Below are 21,044 nucleotides of genomic sequence, written 5' to 3'. Positions count from 1 at the left end.
GCCTTGATAACTGTGCCCATGGTCATATCCGGGTAAGTATGGCAAAAGGGAAACAGGAGTATTCATCGATAACATTATGGAAGTAGACATTCTAGTTGGAGGAGGGGTGGGGTCCCTTGAAATCAATGCTGAGGCGCTTGAAGGGGTGGGTAGCCTTGATCAGATGTACTTTGTCCGGCTGATAGAACTGGGGTTTGCATTCAGCACAGTTTTTAGTCATAGACCAGACTCTCTCAATGGAGTATGGTAAATTCTGAGATTTGATAAAATGGAAAGAAATGAGTAACTCCAGGATAGCAAGGCTCATTGTGGAGAGCTGCAGTCTGCCCAATTGAACACTAACACAGGTTTCTCAGGAAAGAGCATCTGGAGTCTCGTTATGTTTGCCAGGGTGGTAGAGTATGTTATAATTGTAAGTGGACAGTTCGATTCTTTACCTGAGGATCTTATCATTCTTGATTTTGCTCCTTTGCTTATTATTAAACATGGATGCTACTGCTCACTGATCTGTGATAGTGCCTCCAGTGGTGTACAGCCTCCACAATGGCCTGGACGTCCTTCTTGACAGAGGACTGGTGAATTACAGGGGCTTGGAGGGTTCATGAGAAAAAGGCAACAGGTCTGCCTGCTTGATGGAGTGAGCAGCCCGGGAAAAGTCAAATGCATCGCTCTCCACTTGGAATGATGTGAATTCGTCTATGGTGTGCATGGTTGCCCTGGCGATGTTAACTTTGATGCTGTTGAAGGCTGCTTGGGCTTCTGCTGACAAGGGAAACATGGTAGCTTTGACTGATGGGCGAATCTTGTCTGCATAATTGGGGACCTATTGAGCGTAGTATGAGGAAAACCTAAGGCATCTCTTCAGAGCTTTGAGGGTATGTGGGAGGGGTACCTCCATCAGCGGATGCATGCAGTCCGAGTCGAGGCCAATGACGCTGTTCTCGACAACAAGTATGGCTAGCCATGCTGTCCAAACACACTTTTATCCTCATTATAAGTGGGGTTCATTCATTTTGCTGCCCGACGGAACTTACAGAAGTTCGCATCATGATCCTGCAGGTCGTGGCAACAGATAATAATGTTATCTAGATATGGGAAGGTGGCCCGTAGATCAAAGTAGTCCACCATGCAGTTCATCTCCCCCTGGAAAAAAGAGAACCCATTTGTGACTCCGAAAGGGACCCGGAGGAAGTGGTAGAAGTGATCATCTGCCTCGAACACCGTATACTGGTTGTCCTCTGGGCGGATCGGGAGCTGGTGATAAACCAACTTCAGCTCAATTGTAGAGAATACCCAATATTGTGCAATCTGGTTGACCATGTCGGATATGCAGGGAAGGGAGTAATCATTGAGCTGCATGTACTTGTTGATGGTCCAGCTGTAGTCTGTGACCATCCTATTCTTATCCCCGTTCTTCACCACGACCATCTGGACCCTCCAAGGACTATTACTGGCCTCGATTATGCCCTTGCCCAATAAGTGCTGAATGTCCACTTTAATGAATGCTTGATCAGCCGCCCAGCAGAGCAATCCCAACAACTCTTCCCCTGTATACCTGCAACTTATTCTCTCTCACATCTCCATCAACTTCTCTGAAATTCTTTCACCACCGAGCTACACTGAGGGCAGATTGCAGTGGCTAATTAACTAAGCACCACACATTTGAGAGGTGGGAGGAGAGAGTGGACCTGGCGAAAATTCACATGATCACAGGGAAAATATGTAAAGTATGTACACACAACACCTGAGGACAGGATCTTACCCAGTTGCAACAACTACCATGCTATTTCTACTTCTGAGAGTTTTGGGATGACAACTGAGTTGAAGCAGGTCCAGGTTTTGTCCCTGCTGTGAACTGGGATTAACTGGTAGTGTGTTGTGCTCTGACCCCATCTGCTCACATGTAACCCTGGTTTCCAGTCTAAACCCAGAACCCTTCCGAAGACTACTGTGAAACCCTACCCATAGTTATAAGCTAATAAAAGCTTTTGTTCTCCCTCCAGTGGTGAGCTTTTATATATGCTACAATTTTATTAGCTTATTCCCTAATGATGCAAGTGCTACTCAAGCCAGGGAGGCTGCTGAGGAGTTCACATACTGGCTAGACTGCTTCCAGGCCTACCTGAACGTGACCAGAGATGTCTTCCACACCGATGAACTCAGGAGGTCTGCACCCATTTCGAGGACAGGAACGAAAGGCTATGCATTCATTGAGGACTGCTCCATAAATTACGCTGCCATGGAGGGTTTGAAGGCTAGGTACCTGAAGCTGCAAAATTAGGCCACAAAATGAGGCATCAACTCACTCTATGTCACCAATGGCCAGGAGAGAACATCGATGACTACCTGCTGGATCTGTAAACTCTTGCCAAGAAGTGTAGATACTAAGCGGCTATGGGCTGCGTTTGTGAGGAAGAACATATCTGGGATACTTTAGACACGGGGGCCCACTCGAGGTACATGAGGCAGCGACTACTCGATTCGGGTAAGAAGGACCTGGCTATCCATGTAGAACTGGCCAAATCGTTGGAACAGGCCAAGCTCAAGAACAAGCTCACTCACCCAGGTGACCCCTTCCAAGGACTGGCTGGTCCTGATACCCCTGCCCTAATGGCTGCCGCCTCCCATGCTAGGGAGCACTCCCACGTGGGGGAGGGCTTTTTCTGTGGCAAGAACCAGCATCCCTGATCTTGTTGCCCAGCTAAAGACTCAGTGTGCTCGATCTATGGAAAGAAAGGGCATTGGGCGAGAGTATGCCAAGTGAGGGGAAGCCCAGGGAAGTCCAAGGCTTACACCACTCCCGGATCCGATTCCAGCCCCAAGCCATCTGCCCTGAATTCACCCAAGCCCACTTGCTAGACTACACACCAACGGAGGGTGGCAGTGAGGACACGGTGCGAAAAAGCTCGGCGGCCATCATGCTGAGGCCCAAATTCAAACTCGGCACCATCATTGTCAGAGGAGGGAGGAGGGCGGCCATCTTGCCGCACCACGAGGTTGACGCCATCTTACCCACACAGGACAACCCAAGATGGTGGGGGCCACTCGAGTGAGGAGTGTGGAGTCTCTGGGTTCTAGCCTCAATGGTCCTGCATCAAGACAGACCTCACCAGCTCAGCAACTCCATAGTGACTGTGAAGGTAAACAGACATTCCACTAAATGCCTAATCGACACGGGCTCTACTGAAAGCTTCGTAGACTCATAGCCTGCAAGAGTACAACCTAAAGATGAATCCTTCTAATAATCCAAATTCCTTGAGTCTCAGTCACACTCTACGTGTATTCAACAACATTGTATAGTACATCTGTCGTTTGAAGGGGGGGGGGGGAGGGAGTTCTGTAATTTTGCCTGTATACACTTGAATTGTGTGCTCCGGTGTTATTGTGTCTGGACTTCCTGTGTCACCTTAAAAGCAAGACCTTGAAATATTCTGGTCCCCTCCCCCCCATAACAGTTTGGAATGCAGGGCCCCTAAAATCAGAGCCCACATGCAGACTCTCCACATTTAATATCACCACCCACCCCCCCCCACCCCCAACTCTCTTCCCAAATCTGTCCTCGGACTGCAAACCTATTGCTACCAAGAGCAGGAGGTACAGTACAGCAGACCAAGATTTCATAAAGTCTAAGACACAATGTCTGCTCGACAAAAGTATCATCAAAACTACCACCAGCTTTTGGAGAGTGCAAGTGGTAGTGCTAAAAGGGGAAAACAAGTATTGGCTCATAACGGACCATAGCCAAACTGTTAATCAGTACACGCTCCTGGACAGATACTCCCTTCCTCGAATTTTAGACATTGTGAATGATATTGTGCAGTATCGGGTCTATGCAACTATTGACCTGAAAGCTGCTTATCACCAGCTGGCAATTCATTCCGAGGACCATCCATATACGGCTTTTGAGGCTAACAGTCATCTCTATCAATTCTAGAGGATCCCTTTCAGTATCACTAACGGGGTTTCAATTTTCCAGAGGAAGATGGACAGAATGGTGGAGGAATATGGGTTGAAGGCTACCTTCCCCTACCTCAATAATGTCACCATCTGTGGCCACAGCTTGGAAGACCATGCCGTTAATCTCCAGAGTCTTCTCCATGCGGCGAAAGCCCTGAACCTCACTTATAACTCTGACAAGTGCGTGTTCAGGACTAAACATCTGGCTATCCTTGGCTATGTGGTGGAGAATGGCATCATTAGCCCTGATCCCAATAGTATGCACCCCCCGCCCCTCCCCCCCCCCCCCCCCGTTAGAGCTCCCCGTTCCCAGGACCACAAAGGCTTTGAGGAGATGCTTGGGGTTTTTCTCATATTACGCCCAGTGGATCCCTCAATACACTGATAAGGTTCGCCCTCTCTTAAAAGACCTAATTTTTCCCTCTCGGCTGAAGCCCAGATGGCTTTTAACTACCTCCAAAATCGCATTGAAAAAGCCACCATGCACACAGAGGAAGAGAATGTAGCTTTCCAAATGGAATGCGATGCTTCAGACGTAGCCCTGGGGCCAGTTGTATTTTTTTCTTGGACATTACAAGGCCACAAGCTTCCGGAACTCATCTGTAGAAATGGAGGCTCAAGCCATTGTAGAAGCCATAAGGCACTGAAAACACGACCTGGCTGGTACGAAATTTACGCTCCTCACTGACCAGCGTTCTGTCATATTCATGTTTAATAATGTCAAAAGGGGCAAAATAACAAAATTACTAGGTGCAAGATTGAGCTCTCCACCCACAATTATGACATTGCCTATCAGCCAGGAGCCCTTAATAACCCTCCAGACGTCTTATCCAGAGGAAGCTATGCCTCTGCACAAACCAGCCAACTGCGGTCTCTGAATAATGAGTTCTGCCATCCAAGGGTCACCCGCATGGCTCATTTTGTCAAGGCACGCAATCTGCCCTACTCCATGGAAGACGTTAGGGAAATGACCAGGTCTTGCCAGGTCTGTGCGGATTGCAAGCCGCACTTCTACTGCCTGGCAAAGGTGCACCTGATCAAGTCATCCAAGCCCTTTGAACGGCTCAGTGTTGATTTTGAGACCTCTCCCCTCCACAAACAGGAACACCTTCTTCCTCTCTATCTTTGATGAGTACTCCCACTTCCCGTTCGCCATTCCATGTCCAGACACGTCCACTTCATCAGTCATCAAGGCCCTAGATTCCATTTTTGTCCTGTTCAGGTATCCCAGCTATATTCATAATGGCCAGGCTCATCCTTTATGAGTGACGAACTATGTCAGTATCTGCTGGCAAGGGGCATCGCATCCAGCAGGACTAGTAGCTATAATACCCGGGGAACAGGCAGGTTGAAAAGGAGAATGCCACAGTCTGGAAGGCTGTCCAACTGGCCCTGAAGACAAAAGGCCTTCCACACTCACGGTGGCAGGAAGTCCTCTCTATGGCACTCCGGTTGCTACTATGTACCATGACCAACACTACTACTCACGAGCTCCTATTCAATTTCGAAAGAAGGTCAGCATTAGGAACTACCCTCCCAACCTGGCTCACTACTCCTGGTCCAGTCCTTATCAAAAAGCACGTGAGGAGAAGCAAGACCGACCCTCTGGTGGAAAGGGTGAAACTGCTGCACACAAATCCCACATATGCTTATGTGGATTACCCAGATGGCAGGAGGACACCGTCTGCATCAATGACCTGGCACCCAACCACAACAGAGGGTCCTTTGCCTCAGGTGCCCTGTGAGCCACGGAGCTCATTCTCACTACCCCCAGTCAGGGCCCCAGGGGATCTGGTTCAGGAAGAATGTGCATCCCCCTCCACCATTGAGCCAGAGACTCAGCCCAACTCTCCTCCCTCACAAACGGACCAGGAGACCCAAGGAGCCGAAGGCCCCCCGGGGCTAAGGCACTCCACCAGGATCTCCAGACCACTTAAATCTGTAAGTTTGTAAATAACTGTATATTTTCAACTTTTTTTCTGAACCTATGTTCTCTGTCTTCATTCACAGACCCTAAATTCTGCAGGAAGGGGTAAATGCAGTGAACTGGGAATCACTGGTAGTGTGTTGTGTTGATGGCCCTGCCTCCCGGCTCCACCCCCATCTGCTCACATATAACCCTGGTTTCCCACCTATACTCAGAACCCTTCTGAAGATGACTGTGAGACCCTACTCATACTTATAAGCTAATAAAAGCATTTGTTCTCCCTCCAGTCGTGAGAGCTTTTATTCGGGCTACAGTCCCCAAGTTTATCTGGCACCTTTTCTTTCCTGTGTTGCTGACTTACACTTTTCCTGTCGACTCGCAGCTTTTCAGATGGCTCTTCGATAGAGATTGGAAGCCAAGGGAAAAGTGCAGCAAATCCTGAGCAAAGTGTCGCCTTGTACTGATGATACCAAGAGGATGGATAATCAAGTTCAGCATTTTATGGACAATCTTGCCCATGTATGTGCCATGTTCTCCCTCATTATCAATGTGAAGATCTCCCTGGTTGTGGAACAAGATAAAGTCTTTAGCTCATGATCAATGTTTTATCTGTACTCTTCTCTCCACCTGCACTTTGCTTTGTAACTCTTTGACTTTACTAATGATTTTGCACCCTGTACTTTTGTTTTATTATGGCACCACCTGCTGTATTTCAGTATGGATTGACTTGCCTGGTTACAAAAACAAATCTTTTTGATGTATTTCAATGCACATGGCAAAAAAAAATACAATTCAATTAAAGTAATAAGAAGAAAGCATCTCACCCAGAACACCAGCCATAACACAGATGAAAATGCAGTCTGTCTCATTCTTACTCACTGCAACAGAAATAGATCTGAGATTAATCTGTTCTTTAATTCTGTATACTGTCTCACATTGTGGGGAATAATAACTTATTGAGTAACTTCTCAATAAAAGTAACTCAATATCCCCGATGGGACAAAAATGTCAATGCCATGCTTAAGTCCCCATGTTATTTTGAACTATCTGTCCATATTTTCTCTTCTATGAGGAAGTATCACATGCTTTACAGATAAAATCCTTGAAAGCACTGATTCAGCTGCATGAGTCTATAGGGAATACTGCTCTTGCTGTGAACCTCTAGTCCTATTATATACTAGTAGGTAAGGGAGAAATTAAATGAACATTAAGAGTAGCTTAATCCAATTTAATTTTGTTACTTTGCATGTCTTACTTATGCTATGAAGGGAAGTCTTGATTCCTGGCCTACTAATGACAGAATTTAGGATTGTAGGGGCAGGCTGCTGCAGCAGTCGGGCCAGCTCTCTGGGCGATGAGCGCATCCAAGAGCCAGCAGACCGCGTAGTGGCACTGGCCCCAGCAAGTGAGCTGGTGGCTAAGGAGCTTAGGGGCCAACATCCCCAATGTGGTGCTGGCCCTGCTGCACAGCCAACAGATAGGGACAGCGCACAGGGAAGAAGGTATTGTCATGTAAGAATGTACCCGCGCACGAGAAACCCGCTATTGTTATGCGGTCGGTGATGTCAGCAAATGGTGGGAACACAAACAGTATAAAAGTCGGGCTTCAGCCCCAATAAGCGAGAGCTTATTACCCTCGTGTTTGTGTCTTTACTTTGAGTAATGCATGGCTACAGGATCACATTAAATTGATATTTAGAAGATAAAATTTGCAAAGTGTCACTTCTCTAAACTTAAAATATGCTGTAAGATTAGGTTTCATTAGGAAAAGTAAATTGTCAAATGACTCATCCTTAGTTGGTCTTTTTGATGGAATTTTCATAGTGATCTAGAAGTTTGGTCTTCCATAACTTGACAGAATTTTGCTTGCAATAAATTGCTGGAATAAGGTGCAGAACAACATTTTTCAATGGAAAACATTCCCTTCAATGTTGCCCAGCAAATAACATTTATGCTGACTGTTGATGCAAAACTGATGTTAGCAGATTTATGGTTTTCTTCTTGCATGTTGAAATTAGACAGCAAACTAAAGGAAATATTATCACCATATATTTGTTTTATACTCTCATATTATGACAAATATTTGGTATAATGATCATGCAGATTTAGGCCAAGTTCAAGATCACTAACTCGATGACCAGGTTGAGGGTCTTTAATATTCTTTAAATAAGTAAGATTAACTTTGGCCCCATTCTTAGGATCACCAACCTTTTTCTCATTCCCAGGATTACAAACTCTTCCTTTGTTCTATTAAACTAAAATTATCTTTATTCACAAACTATTTCCCATTCCCAGAATTAACAAAAATAACTTAGCCCTATTCTTAGGAACACAACCCCACACACATCCTTAGGATTACAAACCTTTCACGCATTCCCAGGATCACACTTTCCCATTTGAAGGATCACAAGCTCTTCTCACATTCCCTGGGGTCAAACACTTCCCCCAATCCTGGGATAGTAAGTTCTTCCCTCCCAGAAGCACAAGTAATTCCTCTGTTTCTAGGATCAGGATAATCAATTCTTCTACAAATTCAGGTTCACTAACTCTTCTCTCTATGCAGGATCATTCACCTTCCCTCATTTCCAGAGACACAAATGTGTCCTAGATCCAGAGAATTATTAACATTTCCTTTATCCACAGGATCACTAAATGTTTCCTCTTGCCCAGATCACAAATTCTTATTCCCCCTTCCCATTTTCAGGTTGCTTGGTTTGATAATATCCAAGAGGTAACACATAAGATATCATACAATAATCAATAAAAATAGAAAACCATAGAGAATGGAGTTAGACTTAAAAATCTCCTTGAAGGTACTGGTGGTATTTCCCACAAAGTCAACCACAACCGCAGTGAAATCTGTAAAGACAAGAACATTCAAAGCATTGGTTCATAGTAATGAATTAAATATTGGTACACTATTTTTCAAGGTTAATTGTTCCCTTTGTTCATTCCAGTTATTTCAGTAACAAAATGAGATGAATTGGCATAATCAAATGACTGGTGTAAGATATTGTAAAATACTTAGCATTTCAGGCAACATTTGCAAAGAATCAGAGATAATACTTCAGGTCCATAACCTTTCAACAGATATGATGGAAGGATTAAAAGTGGATGAATGTTTTTTAGTTTGAAATATTTAGTTGCCCACAGATTCTGCTGAAGTTTATCCATTAATTCTGATTTCATTTAAACAAATAGCAAAATGCCCAAAAGGAGAAACTATTTTATACAGTAAATGATTCAAAGTGCACTTATCATTTTTATTAACAGTGTACCTGTAAAACAAAATTGAGTCTGCAGAACAAAACCATCTTCAATTCATCAGTGTTACCCTTTTAGCCTGAAAGGGTGAGGGAAGCAGAATCAACCACTGTTCAGAACTAACAACCGTCTCAATTTTATTAGGGACTAAAGAGACTTTGTTAGCACTGACAAAGGAACAGCAAATGCCAAAAATTCATCAGACAAATGCAGAAATTCAAAATAATAGTTTTTATTAAACTATAATAACATGACATTTCTTACTTATCTCTAACTTAAACACTAAATTTAAACTCTAAATTTAAACCCCTACTATGTGCAAATGTAAATATATGTGTTAGAGTCCAAAACACTGAAAAGAATTTTAAAACTTCAGCATCATTTTGGGCTTAAATTTTCAGCTCAGAAATAATTATAAAGCGGTTTTAAACATCATACCTTCAGGCCTCTTTAAACTCACAATTCTTTCGATGGTTTGTCTTTCAGATAAATTTTCTTTCATATGAATGATTTCACAAACTCCTTCTTAACCTGCCTAAATGTTCTGGAGTCTATTTACTTCTCTTGAATGAAGACTTTGGAGTCTGTGTTCCAAATAATGAAACTGCCTTCTTTATTTTAAGGAGACAGTCAGAGTGGGCTTCTATTTGAAATCCACTTTTCTGTGTTCCCCTTTTATTAGGAGTAACACAGAGGCAGCATTTTCCCTCTCTTCAGGAAATATTGTTGCTTTCAATCCTGCCTGGACAGGATGGTGAGTTTCTTTAAACTGACCACTTTGTCTCAGATTTCAATAATACATTCTGGTAAATTTTTCATGTCACATGGCATGTGACATCATTTCCATCTATGAAGTTCATAAAATCTTCTTCACTTTGGTGCTAAAAGCATCTCAGACCACTTATGCCTCCATAATGTCTGCCCACAAAGACACAAAATGGCTGTGTATTTACACAGGTGTTTCCAAGATAACATCTATTGTTTTCAGTATCTCAAGAACCATCTTAAATCCTTTAATTTCTTGGCTTCAACTTCAATCACCAGCCATTTTGTCTCTGCAAATAGCTCTCCTTTTTCCATCTCAAAGAACCATGTGTGTTTAAAATGCTAATGTGTTGTCTTTTGTGCTGAAGCTAGCTAACAGTTACAAAGTACCATGGGTGTCTGTAGAATGTAAATGACTCCTGACCACCTAAAACAAACTTTTACTGAAATATATATACATATATGAAATATAGTTTTAACATTAAAGATTAATCATAGCACATTTGTCACAACCACCTCTACGGCTAAATCTGCTTCCACCACCCTTTCAGGTGGAAGGGAACCAGGTGTATACTCAAAATGGATATTTTCTGCCCATCCATAAGTCCAATCAAAATATTAATTTAAAGAGATGGTGCATATCCCAGGTCAACAATGGCCAATACAAGGGGACATCGGTTCAGGACGAATGGAGGAAAATTTAGAGGAGATGTCTGAAGTATGCTTTATTACATAGAGAGTGCGGATGTCTAGAATGCATTGCTGGGGATGGCGGTGGAGGCTGGTACAATAGGGATAATATAAAAGACTCTTAGATAGCCACATGAATGTAAGAAAAATGGAGGCTTATTGTCTGTGAGGAAGGGAAGGGTTAGATTGATTATGCAATGGATTTACAGCGGTTGACGCAATATCGTGGGCCACAGGGACTGTACTATAGTGTACTGTTCTATGCTCTATCATGCTATGGTCTAAAGAGCCTCCCACTTTCTATCTTCTATATGCAACAATAACAAAGAGTTAATATCACCTTCTTTGGTCACAATTAGAAATGAGAAATGCCCCAGTGAAACCATGTAAAATTCAAGAGGAGAGGCTGGGAATGTTCCCTTTTTCCTTGGCAGGATCAATGCACTAACCTGTCGCCCACTGCTGTGCCAGAGTCTGGTACACTTATGACATTTAGAGTTGGAAATTAATTGGAATCATGAAATAAAAGTCATGTAGCATGAGGATTTTCTTTTCTTTATCTCACAAATTATTACTATAATGCTTTGGATGCAAGAAAATGTCCTTGCAGATGATTGATAAGAAAGTTGAAAGATTTAAAATATTTTATGACTATGTTGCGGCGCACATTGAGATGCCAGCGAACCGTTACAGACGTGGCAGTGGAGGAGCAACATAAAGATGGCTCCGCCCAGCGCATCTTCTCCCGTGCTCAAATGGGCCGTGCACGTGCACTCAGCTGCATTGTAACGTCACCACCCAGGCGTGGGCAGGAATTACGGGCCGCCTTATAAGGCACAGTGCAGGCTTTTAAAAAATAAGCTGTTGGAAGTGCAAGCGACTTACAGTGTGTAATCTCTTCACTTCACTTCCCCTTGAAGCTACCGCTACAATTGGTGACCCCAACGAGCCCAGACGATTCTGGACTCTACACCATGGACTCTACAGCAGTCAACGCAGTGGCTATGAACTTGCCAACATTCTGAACACTTTGCCCACGCACTTGGTTTGAGCAAGCGGAAGCACAATTTCACTTCTGGCAGATCACCTCCAACTTGACAATGTCTGCCCACGTCGTCAACTCCCTAGACCAAGAGACTGCAGCCAGGGTGGACGACCTGATACATGACCCTCCGGAGGAAGGAAAAATACCCAGCACTCAAGAAACTCCTGCTGAGTACTTTCGGCTTATCCAGATGACAGCGCGCTGCCAGGCTCATGCATCTAGACAGCTGAGGAGACAGACCACCATCCGTGCTTATGGATGAGATGTTCACACTAGCAGAGGGCCACAAGCCACGTTTCATGTTTGAGCAGGCTTTCCTGGAACAGATGCTAGATGACATACAACTGCTGTTGGTGGATGAAGATTTCTCAGACCCACGTAAGATCATGGCCAGAGCAGACGTTCTGTGGCAGATGAAATGCGAAAATGAGTCTGCCATGAATCAGTTGACTCATCCCCATCCGGGTCAGCAGACCAGACCCCATCCAAACCAAGCACAACTGTGCCCCAGCAAACCAGCAGAGGCACCGTACACCAACTGGTGTTTTATCACCAACACTGGAGGGCACAGACATGAACATGCAGGCAGCCCTGGTTGTTTTCGGAAAATGCCCAGGCCAGCCACTGCTAATGGGTACGATGGCTGGCCACACCAATAGCATATTGCACATCACCAACAAGGCTAGTGGCCAGCGGTTCCTGGTCAACATGGTGCCAAACTCAGTGTCATCCCGCCGACTGCCCTGGAGACAAGAACGTGCCTATGAGATCCCACTCTTCGGGTGGCAAACAAAACCGACATCATGAACTTTAGCATGCGCAAAGTCCATATACAACTTGACAGTGAAAATTTTTGGTGGAATTTCACACTAGCCACTGTGGACATATCACTCCTCAGCACAGATTTTCTACGAGTGCACAGCGTGCTGGTGGACGTGAAGGCCAAACACCTGGTCTATGCCCAGACATTCCAGACTGTCCAACATAAAGCAACTAACAGTCACAACACAAGCGTGGCCACGGTGAGTGCCCTAAAAGACGAGTGCAGTCACATCCTGGACGAATTCCCATCCATCCTTGTGCCTCATTTTTCCTCCACTATGCCACAGTATGGGGTGCAACACCACATCCTGACCCAAGGCCACCCGCTCCACACCAAAGCCAGATGGGTTCCCCCAGATAAACTGCAACAGGCCAAAGAATAATTTTCTCAGATGCAAGAGTTGGGCATAGTTCGCAGGTCCGACAGACCGTGGGCATCCCCACTTCACATGGTCCCTAAGTCCTCAGGCAGGTGGTGGCACTGCGGAGATTATCATCACCTAAACAACTCCACCATGCCTGACCGCTACCAAATCCCGCATATACAAAACTTCACGGCCAACCAGCACGGTGCAAAGGTTTTCTCAAAGGTTGATCTAGTGCATGGCTATCACCAGATCTCCATCCACCTGGATGACATTGGAAAGATGGCCATCATCACCCCATTCTGACTCTTTGAATTCCTCTGCATGCTGTTTGGCCTCAAGAACATGGTGCAAAACTTCCAGCACTTGATGGGCGTAGTGGCAGAGACTTGGACTTTGTGTTCATCTACCTGGATGGCATACTTCACCAGCAAGGACCACAAAGAGCACAAAGATCATTTCTGAAGACTCTTCACAAACCTGTCCAACTTCAGCCTTGTGGTCATCTTGGCAAAGTACCAGTTTGGGAAAGACTCCTTGCAATTCCTGGGCCAAACTATCACTGCAGATGGGGCAACAACATCAACAGAAAAAGTGGCAGCCAGACGCTAGTTTGCCTGCCTTAACACCCTCAAAGGCCTCCAGGAATTTACCAGGATGGTTAATTTCTACAACTCCTTCATCCCAAGGGCAGCACGCATCATGTAGCCCCTGTTTGCCACAATGTCGGCCAAATGCAAGATCTTAGCTTGGATGGAGGTGGCCGATGTGGCTTTCACTGCAACCAAGAATGCTCTGGCTAATGCCAACTTGCTGGTACACCCCAGATCAGATGTGCCCACAGCCCTCACTGTTGATGCATCAGCAACAGCCATTGGGGGCATCCTTGAACAATCTGTCAATGGTCAGTGGAGGCCATTGGCCTTTTTTAGCTACCATCTACACCCCCCAGAGTTTAAATGCAGCTCATTTGACAGGGAGCTCCTGGTCATTAAGCATTTCTGCTATCTCTTGAAAGGCAGGCCATTCATGATTTTTCCTGATCACAAGCCCCTCACGCCTTTCTCTATGGTCAAAGATCATATGGTCAGCATGCCAGCAATGCCACCTATCATACATATCGGAGTTCACCACTGCCATCCGGCACCTCTCCGATAAGGACAATGTTGTGGCTGACACCCTCTCTTGAACCACCACCCAAACCTTGACTCCCAGGCTGGACTACTCCCAACTGGTGCAAGCCCAAAAAGAGGACGTGGAAATGCAGGCTTTCCGCACAGCCATCACCAGCCTCCAATTCGAGGACATCAGCCTGCCAGACAGCACCGATCTACTGCTGTGCGATGTTTCCACTGGCTCACTGCACCCGGTCGTACCACAGTAATGGAGGCGCCAGGTTTTCCAGCCTATCCATGACCTCGTCCACCCATCCATAAAGACCACATCCTGCATGGTGGCAGAGAGATTCATATGGCCTGAGGAAGCAGGTCTCCCAACTGGCCTACAATTGCACTCAGTGTCAGATCGCCAAGGTCTACCGACATGTCAAGACCCCCATCCTTTAGTTCGACCCTCTGAAGAGGCAGTTTGTGCATATTCATGTCAACATCATGGGCCTGCTTCCTGTCTCCTGGGATGCCTGGTACCTGCTAATGGTAGTAGATGCCAGAAGCCATCCCGCTAAAAGACACTTCCACTGATTCCTGCGCCAGGGCACTGCTCATGCATTGGTTTACGAGGTTCAGGATACCAGCTCATATTACCACTGACGGAGGGGCATTGTCAAAGGCACTGTTGACACAGCTAGCAACTCTTCTGGGCATTAAGCTGCACCACCCCACCTCCTATCACCCACAATCCAATGGCCTCATCAAGTGTTTCCACTGCCACCTGGTCAGCTCTCAGGGCCCATTTAACCGGCCACAGCTGAGCGGATGATCTCCCCTGGGTCCTCCTGGGCATCCAAACTGCACCCAAAGAGGACCTGCAGGCCTCCTCCATGGAATAGGTGTACGGCACCACATTAATCCTGCCAGGTGAATTCTTCTCACCGTCCCAAGACCCAGACACTGAGGGGAGAGCAGCGTCGCAGAAGCAATAGGACAGTTTAGCTCCTTCACACCCGCCCCCAACCCTCACACCATGGACACCAGCCCACGTCCATTCATCAGGATTTATTAACCACAGACTTTTTTGTCCGCCACAGACCGCATTCTGCCCCTCTCCAATGATCCTATGAGGGCCTGTACGAAGTCCTCCGCAGCTCAGAGGACATTGGGGATAGGAAGGAACTGTTCACAGCCGACCAGCTGAAACCCACACACCTTGACCTCAGCCAGCCAGCCAGTCGTGCCAGCGCAACCCAAGCGCCGGGGACAACCTCGCAAAGGACCGGCCCTGGAATAACGGAAATGCAAGATCCAATTCTGGGAGGGAGGGGGGGGGGTTATGTGGCAGCGCACATCGAGATGCAGGTGAACCGGCTCTGCACAGATACAGCTGCGGCAGCAGAGCAGCCGCATCAAGATAGCGCTGATGAGCACACCTTTCCCCATACTCAAACAGGTCACACTCTCAGCTTTGACATCACATCACCGCCTGCCCTTGGGCAGGACTTATAGGCCGCCATATTAGGTGCAGTGTGAGCTTTTCAAAAATAAACCATTGGAAGTGCAATGAACTTACAGCGTATAATCTCCTCATTTCACTTCCCTTAGTTGCTACCGCTACAACTATATCCATTTCAGTGACCTAATTGTCACAACAGACAGTTTGATGTACCGTACACAATTCATTAAGGGACTTTTATTTTAATATTTATTTCATGTACACAAGAAAATAGTTTAGATAGAAACTAACCTGTCAAGTCATTGGTTTTGTTGTTTAAGCAATAGCAGTATTTCATTGGGAAAACAGACCGATTAATTTTCCAGAAACTTGAAACTATGAGTAGAGAAATCACAAAACCTGTCAATATCACAACAGTTTTACAGTCCTATTCAAATTTAATTCAAATGACATAAAAAAAACCCTTTGTGAATACTTACTGTTATAAATGAGTATGGACACTTTATGGAAGGCATGGGAACTATGAGAAGTGACACCCAGCAAGGAAAAGAATTGTTGATCTCCTGCAAATATTTAACAATTAAAATTAATGTATATGTGATAACATGACATTGTTCCAAAAGTAAGTATCTACCTATATCCATATATATTAATGTGTCATTTTGATTTTTGAATCATACAAATTAATTTGGTAAGATTGTTGTAATATGAATGTTTACACTATGATTTTGCTACAAAACACCGAATTTCATGACTTGTTCATGACAATAAATTTTGATTCTGATTCTAATTAGAAACCTTACCTTTAAGTGCGGTATTTATCATTTTATTGACAAATTCTGTCAGGTCAATTGCAGCAGGATCCAGAGATTCAACAGGTAATTCTGAAAATAGAAAAACAGCCTTAAAAATTTCCAGTTAAATAAGAAAATCTACAGACACTGTGACTGTAGTTTACACAAACAAGCTGGAGAAACTCAGCAAGTCACGGAGCATTTTTTTAAGTAGCAAAGATACATGGAACACTACAGTACAGGCCCTTTGGCCCTCGATGTTGTGCCGACCCATATATTTCTTACCAAAAAAAGTACTAAACCCTACCCATAACCCTCTATTTTTATTTAATCCATGTGTCTGTCTAAAAGTGTCTTAAATGCCCCTGATGCTTCACCCTCCACCACCATCCCCAGCAAGACATTCCAGGCATGCACAACATTCTATGTAAAATACTTACCCCTAATATATCCCTAGACTTCCCTCCTTTCACTTTGTACATATGTCCTCTGGTGTTTGCTATTCCTGCCCTGGGAAACTGGTCCTAATCTTGTAGACTTCTATCAAGTCTCCTCTCATCCTTCTACACTCCAAAGAGAAAAATCCCAGCTCTGCTAACCTTGCCCCATAAGACTTGTTTTCCAATCCAGGCAATGTCCTGGTAAATCTCCTCTGCATCCTCTCCATAGCTTCCACATCCTTCCTATAATGAGTTGACCAGAACTGAACACAAGTGCTTTGCAGAGTTGCAACATGACCTCTCTGCCCTTTAACTCAATCCCTGATCAGTGAAGCCCAGCATCCCATAGGCCTTCTCAACTATCCTATCAACCTGTGCGGTGACCTTGAGGGATGTGTGGATTTGAACCTCAAGTTCCTCTGTTCATCCACACTTTTACGTAACTGACCATTAACCCTGTACTCAGCATTCTGGTTTGTCCTTCCAAAATGCATCACCTCACACCTATCCGGAATGAACTCCATCTGCCACCGTTCTGCCCAATTCTGCATCCTTTCTTTATTGTAACCTTCGACAACCTTCAGCTCCATCCACAACTCCTCCAACCTTCGTGTCATCTGCAAACTTACTGACCCATCCTTCAACTTCTTCATCCAGGTCATTTTATAAAAATCACAAAGTATAGGGGTCTCAGAACAGATCCTTGCAGTACTCCACTAGTCACTGACCGCCAGGCAGAATATTTTCTTTCCAAACAACTCTCTACTAATTTTTTTTATCCACACAGCCAAGGTTCCACTGAGCCTCATGATTTTCTGGATGAGTCTCTCATGGGGGACCTTGTCAAATGCCTTGCTAAAATCCTTGTAGACCATATGTACCACCCTACCCTCATCAATTTCTTGATGAAGTGACCCACACAATAGCCTCAAGGAGAACCCATTGATACACAAGAACCTCATGCCCTACCTCACTGGTCCTCATGTATTGATTACAACATCAAATAAGCAACACATTGTTTAAAGAACAGAGGCCTTGCCATCAAATGCATTTCATCATGAGAATTTGCAAAGATTCAATAAATAACGTCAATAAAAATTGGATAATAACGAAATGACACTCTTTTTTTTAATTTGGGGTTAATTTTGGAGGAAGGAGGGATGGGGAGAAAATGCAAAATGTCTCTATATTTATTATATGAATATGAATTATGTATGTAAAGTGTATAGTTTTGAATTATTGTGAATTATAAAGTAAAATTTTTTTAAAAGAAGTAATTTGAAGAATACTGCAACGCATCAGGCGATGATATAAAATTTCTTTTTACATTCTCTATGGTGCAGTATTCTCAGTCTCGATGATGGGCTTGGTAGATTTTCTGCCCATCCACCACTGCATAGGACTACCCTCCTGTGACCAAAAATTCCACGTCCCTTTGAGTATTGGTTCCATCCCTCTCTCCTTCAGCTTCTCCCTCCTCCATGGCAAGTAAACCCTGCACTGCTCCTGTCTGGTTGCCATTGGGCAGTGTGCATTTAATGATTGCTATTTTTTCCAAATGCTGTCATGAAGATGCAGAAAATTCTGTGAGGTCCCATTGAGAATCATACAGGTCTCATTCCATCTGAATCTGTTAAAAAGTTTTGATGAAGTGGATAGTTTTTTTTGTATTGTAACTTAGAACATAAAAATAGCATTCAATTTTAATTTCATCATGGTAGGTCAGATATTTTATGAATATAATAACAAGATTATCCCCCTGTGGAAGTGCAAGTATCCCTCGTAACTCAGCAAAATGACTTGAAGGAAAAGTTACCCATTAATTATAAAAGCTTCACTTCAGGTGATTCATCCACCATCATCTTAATTCTTTTCATTATTTTGCAAAAGGAAATTTTTGACCACATTTTGATTGCCTGTCTGAGGTAAATTCACAAGGGATCCTTTGTGCTGCTGGCATTCAAGCAATTTGTAATGTGAAGCTTCAATCCCAACTGGTGGTAGGCTGAAGTGGATTGTTTTCCAGTGATTAATGTAGCTCCCCATAGTTTTAATGTGTAACTGATAAATGCGATTAAGATTTTATTTAAATGGAGTTTCTGGAAGAGTTCATTTTCACAGCAACTTTTGTCAACCATCCAAATTTAAACTTGATTTGTTTTTTCAGTTGCTAGTTGCTGTGAAAATGAATTGCTGCTTGCTATTTCTAACTGTTAGGGTTGACAACAAATGCTTAGCATTCCTCTTGCTATGAGAAGTTCAGGCTCAGTAGGGAAGGGGAAACTGGAAACTATCAGTTCAGGCAGTCTTCGAGAAGGCCTGAAAAATAAAATGAGGAATATCAGCCTGCAGGAATAGATGAATGAAACCACAATTATTAAAATGATAATTATTACATTACTTTGTCATATAAAGTGAAGTAAAAATCAATTAATGAAGGTATTGTTGTATGAAGAATGTTTTTAAGTGAAAGTGATAACTTGCTGATGTTGACCTTACAAATAGTTCCAGTGACTTTAATGCACAATGTACAATTAACAAAATGATGATTAATTGCAGTAATTTTCAATAACTGCTTTACTACTTTGCAAAATAGATTTAAAAATAATTACCACTGAGAGTGTTTTAAAATGTCAGTTATTTTGTATACATCAAACTAATAATTGCACGAAAGAAACTGAAAATTAGTATGGACCAGAACTTGTACTCACAGTGCAGGTGAGGTTATTAATGTTCGAATGATGATGCCACCCATATCACTGAAGAAGTTCTTCAATTGTTCCAAAATTTACCCTGCAGTTATGAAAATAATTGTGCCTCTTTGCCTCCTCAGTTTTACCTTTATAAAGGGAATCAGCTTTGGTGAACAAAGTGGAATTTTTAACAATGCAGTGCAAATTAAAGGGATGTTTACAATGGTAAATTTGTTTTGGGAATTTTTTTTCATCTTTAGCATATTTTTATATCTATTTCACTTATGTTTCAGTCTTGGTCAAAGCTAAGTACCAAGCGGGTATCAGTGAAAAGGCAATGTGCTTCTTTGTGCAAAACAATGGTTGGTAAAGCTGTTGTGCAAATGACACATTGCATCCTACACTTTAATGAACCCTCTCCCTGCGTTACAGCATTCTGAACTGCTCTAAGTGGTCTCCATGACCAGGAAAATGTGTGTGCATAAGGAGAAAAGAACCACACAGAAGAATCTGTGTGGTGCTCCATTGTACAGAAAGCAGACACAAGACTTGAAGACTGATCAACAGGCTTTATTCCACTTAAAGTCCCTGCTGTAGTTAGCTGAGCTAGCTCCATGTGACTGACCTCGAGGGGCCGGATGTGGTTTATATCCCGGCAGATGATTGGCAGCTGACTGGGTGGGGCTTGGTCCATTCAGGTCAGCTGATTGACAGCCAGGTCGCCCCCTGCAGTAGGCTTGTGGTGTATCACTACAATCTGGAAAAGAAATGGCTCCCAGCTGTACCATGTGCTCTGTTACTGATCTAAAGGTTAATCTTGATGTGTTGCTTCCTCCACCAGATATTCAAATCCCAAATTAAGACCCCACACAAGTTTACACTTCATTCTTCGAATCTATTGCATATTCTCACCTCCATATGACATCTCTATCCTCTCACTGGCACAGGTCATTTAAGGCTTATGCTTATGGAGCTCTCCTTAATCTATAACCTTTGATGAATTCAGAGGTTGATGTCTTGGATGACATGAACCAAGAGAATCATGGATTTCTGAGGCCAATATAACGAAGCACAGGCCAAATGAATGTACATTTTGCTTGCCCTTTGATGTTGAACAAGCACAGGATCCGAAATCCTGTTTGTCCTTGTCCTTTGTTCCACATTTGCACCTGCATTGTGAGTGCAAGAAAACAGAATTTCACAGCCCATGAAGACTTTAATAAGGTTACAGATCATCAACAGAATAAAATTATATATAACTAATTGTCTAATAAATATTCACTGCCAAAGAAGGCCAAGTGACATCTCATTAGTTGCATGACACTCATTGATGCTGAATTAAACATTATTCACATCATAGAAACATCTTTCTAAAAATAGACAAGCAAACAGGAAACAAATTTAACAGGTGTTAATTATGACTTTGAAGAGATTGGTAAGTATGGCAAGAGAATTTGCTGTTGTAGATGATGGGGAAAACTGAAAGCTTCAACAATATAGAAATAAGTCAATCGCAATTATTTACCTACTCAGGGATGAAGTCAATGAGCTGATCTACATAAGGCAAAGTCTGGTGACCAACCATTAAGGCTCTACTGGATAAATCTTGTTGGGACCAGGACCAGTAAATGTGTTGGGACAGTTACCTCTTCTTAGAGAGGCACATGCCCATCAACCTGCATCAGGACACTGGTTTAATGCAGCATTTAAAACA

At 43.7% G+C, this 21,044-nt stretch overlaps 1 protein-coding gene across 6 annotated transcripts in view; it reads right to left on the bottom strand.

Annotated features, from left to right (window-relative positions):
* Window positions 1-21,044, bottom strand: part of LOC138755518 (HERV-H LTR-associating protein 1) — a 58,130-nt gene that overhangs the window by 11,453 nt on the left and 25,633 nt on the right. For 5 of the 6 annotated variants that reach the window (XM_069921653.1, XM_069921654.1, XM_069921652.1 and 2 more), the window contains 5 exons: window positions 16,207-16,287; window positions 15,883-15,966; window positions 15,695-15,778; window positions 8,660-8,743; window positions 6,709-6,762 (listed from right to left, as the gene is read on the bottom strand). In XM_069921653.1, the coding sequence (XP_069777754.1) occupies window positions 6,709-6,762; window positions 8,660-8,743; window positions 15,695-15,778; window positions 15,883-15,966; window positions 16,207-16,287 (387 nt within the window). Of the gene's footprint in view, window positions 1-1,034; window positions 1,785-6,708; window positions 6,763-8,659; window positions 8,744-15,694; window positions 15,779-15,882; window positions 15,967-16,206; window positions 16,288-21,044 lie in introns of those variants that run through there. The other variant, XM_069921655.1, reaches the window with a different exon arrangement.

Source organism: Narcine bancroftii, chromosome 2 (genome assembly GCF_036971445.1).
Source record: "Narcine bancroftii isolate sNarBan1 chromosome 2, sNarBan1.hap1, whole genome shotgun sequence".
Classification (NCBI taxonomy): domain Eukaryota; kingdom Metazoa; phylum Chordata; class Chondrichthyes; order Torpediniformes; family Narcinidae; genus Narcine; species Narcine bancroftii.
The sequence above is the reverse complement of the archived record's forward strand: the minus strand, read 5'-3'. Positions and strand labels throughout refer to the sequence as shown.